Raw genomic sequence first — 4,110 nt, forward strand, 5'->3', positions numbered from 1 at the left:
TAATTTCTTCATTTCTTAGTAGCATGGGTTGCAGACTACTGCACTATATAGTTTTGTAGGCCGTCAAAAAAAAATTTATGTAGCTGAGCCCACCTCTGGCCCCGAGCCTGATCCGCCACTGCTTAACGCCGCACTGCCGCTCATGGGATTGGGGAAGTCAGGTCGGATCCACCGATCGAGGGGTGGGAAAGGGGTGTCGACACGCTAGATCTGCCACTTGGGGGTGGGAAAAGATTGATCTGCCGGATCCGCCGCTCAGGAGTGGGCAAGGGGCACCGTCATACTAGATTCGCTGTTCGGAGATGGAGAAGGGGCGCTACATCCGCTGGAGCCACTTGGCGGTGGGGAAGGGGCACTGTCATACCAGATTCACTGTTCAGAGATGGAGAAGGGGCGCTAGATCTGCCGGAGCAACTTGCTGGTGGGGAAGGGGCGCTAGATCCACTCGGTGGTTAGGTGCTCTAGCTTGATGGGAGGAAAGGGCGCCGGATCTGCTTGTTGGTGGGGAAGGAGGCGAAGTGGCACCAAATCCGCTCGGTGGTGGGGTGGGGAAGAGGTGCTGAGGTCCGCTGGCCTGTTTCTGCTCACGCACTAAGGGGACATGTGAGGGAGAGTGAGAAAGGGAGATTAATGGGTTAGGGTTTCAGTGTTTGTTTGTATACTCGAGATGGTAGCGGGCTGCTGTGGTTTAGTGGGCTAGGCCTGATTTCAGAGATGTGGATGGCTTATAAATGTTTGGCTCCATAAATAGATTTACCAAGGCGGGCCCTTAATGGCTCACATCCAAAATAGGCTCATTTTCATAGGTGGGTGGTTTAAGAGGTCCATAAATCTATGTTTGGAGGCGAACATTTTTGACTGCCTCCACAAATAAAATGATAGCCAACATAAACCAGTTTTGTGAGACGAGCATTTCATGAACGCCTCTATAAAAACATCCACCTTAGAAAATTCTTAGATATTTTAGGAGACGGTTGAATTTTATGAATGCCCGTTAATGATTGGAGAGTGCCTCATGAAATCATTTATCTAGTAGTTACATTTTCAGTACATACATAAGCAATCTACCTTTAGGTGTTTGTTCACCATGGTTACTGTACTTTCCAAACAGCCAGGTGGAGTAGCAATGGTCAGCCTGAAGGAGATGGCTCGGTCCGATAAGGAGCGCGCCCCGCCAGCATGGCTGCATACGCTACTGGCGACAACGTTCTTTGATGCATGCCCGGAGCACTTGGAAAGCGAGGGCTGTGCTAACAGGAGGACCGCTACTAGCTGCAACTTCTTCTGCACTCACTGTGCTGGCCATGCCCTTTGCTCTAGCTGCCTCGACAACCATGAAGGCCATGAACTCATCCAGGTACACAGGACCACACTCTGTCGTGGCAAAGGTGGATTAGTTCCGTCTTTTGAAAGAGAAATTGTTGTGATGCTTGCTTTGTGTGAGGTGCAGATCCGGAAGTTATCAGGCCACAATGCTGTGAAGGTAGACGACATTCAGCATCTGCTAAGCGTGTCATTTGTGCAGACCTACCTCTACAATGGAGGCTATGCCGTGTTCCTAAACAGACGGCCTATGTATGGTCTGGGAAATCATGGTGTGTCTCACTGTGAGGAATGCGAAAGGGGACTTCTGGATAAGGCTTACCGCTTCTGCTCATTTGGGTGCAAGGTGAGACATCTATCTCACTCAATTCATGCTCAAGTTTTTTTTTGCATTGTAAAGTGTGGTGACTAGGACTTACTAGATTACAAGTTTTCAACTACCAAGTTATAGAAATGTGAAATGGTGATTGATGAGTTGAGGGGACTCAAGCATAACCTACTGCACATTAGTCATAGGTAGGAAATATAGTTAATTTTGGTTACACCAAGACCATGGGATGATTCTGTGATGACTATATCAAATTTTCCCACTACACTTATCGATTCCTATAGTAAATATAGATGACTACCTGTGTAATAGTATAAGATAGCCTTACAACTTTTAGTTGAAGCTTATGATGAGGTATGCTAGCTAGTTATATATATGCATGTGCAACTTTGAGTGCCATACACATACCTGCTGATGGTGCCTTGTTGCTTTCATTCTAATTTTGCATTGTTGTGTTTTTAGGCTGAAGGAATAGAGGACCGACTTGATTTTAACGTCTCATTTGCTGTCAATCCAAACAAATATGAGACAGAATCAGATGACAACGAAGGTTCATTTTCAGAAGCTGGGTACCACATGAGCATCGTGTAGCAAGCCACTTGCCCTAGAGGACAACAATATAAGTGAAAGGGAATGTTTTCAATGTTAAGCTCTACACTATCTAGGCAATCATCCGACAATGTTGACCGAATGCACTATATAGATAATGCTTGCAAATTGTATGCATGGACCATGTGATTTGCACATGCAAGAAATTATGGTGAAACTGGGAGTATGTAGACTTGGTTTAAATTAATTATTGTCCAATGAATGTTTTAACTTTGTCAAGTTTGATTTGTTCTTGTGTTATTCATCCAACTCATTTCTTGATATTTTGTTGCGAGTCTTTTTCTGAGAGCCAACATATGGTGGTGATTATATCATATATAGAAAAAAGAGCTGCATTAGTGGTGCAGCACATATTAGCTGTTTTAACTTGTCTAGGAGCTAGAACAAAGTGAACAGCCACTAAGCCATTAACATGAAATTAATTGCTCTCTCCTTTGGCGCATGGGTTAATAAGTCTTGTTCTTCGTCATGCTACATCTATCCATGTTAATTTAATCATGTATATGTGGATGATCTTAAGTTTGTGCTGTGGCAAACTATTTCTTGTTTAGCGTAGTTCACTATTTGTATCTATATGTTTGCATGCCGACTTCAAGTAGCTAGTACACAATTCATGCCATTTGTTGCTCAAGGTTTGATCGACTTGATCTCCAAGAGTAACAAATGCTTTTATGAGATCTTTGATTGCTACAATTACTCAAGGCTTGGCTTGCTCTCCTTTGCTCATGATTTTGAACACTCAACCCACCAGTTGGATGTTTCACTAAGTGCCCAATTTCACAAAGAGACTTGTAGGGAGGTTTCACAAGGTTTAGAATAGCTTTAGCAACCACCAGAATTAGCTGCCCCCTTAGAAGAGGGCCTAGATTTAAAAATACCCCCACTCAGAAACTAGATGTTGGACTGTGTAAATTCATATTGGACTAGTCTAGTATATGACCTAACAAATAGTATTATTTTAACTCATGAACAAACATCGGAACTTCTGATGAACGTCATTGAAATTTTTTATAAACATTCTAACTTCTGACGTGCACAAAACTTATGACCCCTGCTCATACTGTACTGGTCTGATATGCATATACTAGAGACTGGTCTAGTATGACCTGTCACAGTGCACTAAATGTTAGTTCTGATCCCGTGAGGCTCACTCATATCTCACATGGGTTGACTTCTTGATGCCTGCCCAGATGAAGCCTTAGCTTCGCTCAGTTGCTACTGATGCATGTGTTCTTAAAAGTCGTTGAGATACGGTTGGTCTGCGCGGCTCTTGTTGAACACTCCATGCAAAAAATCTGAGTGCTGATCCGGGGACACGGATTACTGCTAGTGACAACTGATTACTGAATATAAGTGACCCCTATCCCTGACCATAGCAATTTCATCTTTGCTTCTCACGTTGACATCGTTTCCGCACTCAACCACCTGATACTCGTAGGTACATCATTTAATTTCTAGCTCCGGACCTTCAGAGAAGTAATAATTAACTAAACTACACATTGCTGTGAGGCATGACACACAGGACAGTGACTTGATGGTCAGTATGTATAGGTACGTATACCTGTGTTCCTTGTTCCAGCACAGTGCTGATGGCGATTGAGGTTGTAGACAACCTTGCTGAAGCAATGGAGCAGTGGAAGCTACTATGAAACTGTAATTTTTTGAACAGGTCCATCGACCCTTTTGTTGTTAGAAAGGACCTGTGTTAACCACACCGAATTGGATCTCAGATCATACACCAGTAAAGGCTAGTATGCCCTAGTTGCAAACAACGTAACCTATCACCCGCAGCAAATAACTCCAAAGATCAACAAATTAAACTGATCTAGAGATCGATTAGGCTGAGTTAA

General features: G+C 43.6%; 1 protein-coding gene across 1 annotated transcript; it reads left to right on the forward strand.

Annotated features, from left to right (window-relative positions):
• On the forward strand, positions 1,127-2,242 carry LOC8071616. Its single transcript, XM_002451658.1, has 3 exons — positions 1,127-1,357; positions 1,451-1,669; positions 2,114-2,242. Exons 1-3 carry the CDS (start codon positions 1,127-1,129, stop codon positions 2,240-2,242), a joined length of 579 nt encoding a protein of 192 aa, XP_002451703.1.

This window comes from Sorghum bicolor, chromosome 4 (assembly GCF_000003195.3).
Source record: "Sorghum bicolor cultivar BTx623 chromosome 4, Sorghum_bicolor_NCBIv3, whole genome shotgun sequence".
NCBI classification, from domain to species: Eukaryota; Viridiplantae; Streptophyta; class Magnoliopsida; order Poales; family Poaceae; genus Sorghum; species Sorghum bicolor.

Bases quoted from the DNA above. Each gene is read 5' to 3' on its own strand.
- LOC8071616 (XM_002451658.1), top strand. From the start codon at position 1,127: ATGGTCAGCCTGAAGGAGATGGCTCGGTCCGATAAGGAGCGCGCCCCG. The intron at 1,358-1,450 runs GTACACAGGACC...TGTGAGGTGCAG, and splicing joins AAGGCCATGAACTCATCCAG to ATCCGGAAGTTATCAGGCCA. The intron at 1,670-2,113 runs GTGAGACATCTA...TTGTGTTTTTAG, and splicing joins TCTGCTCATTTGGGTGCAAG to GCTGAAGGAATAGAGGACCG.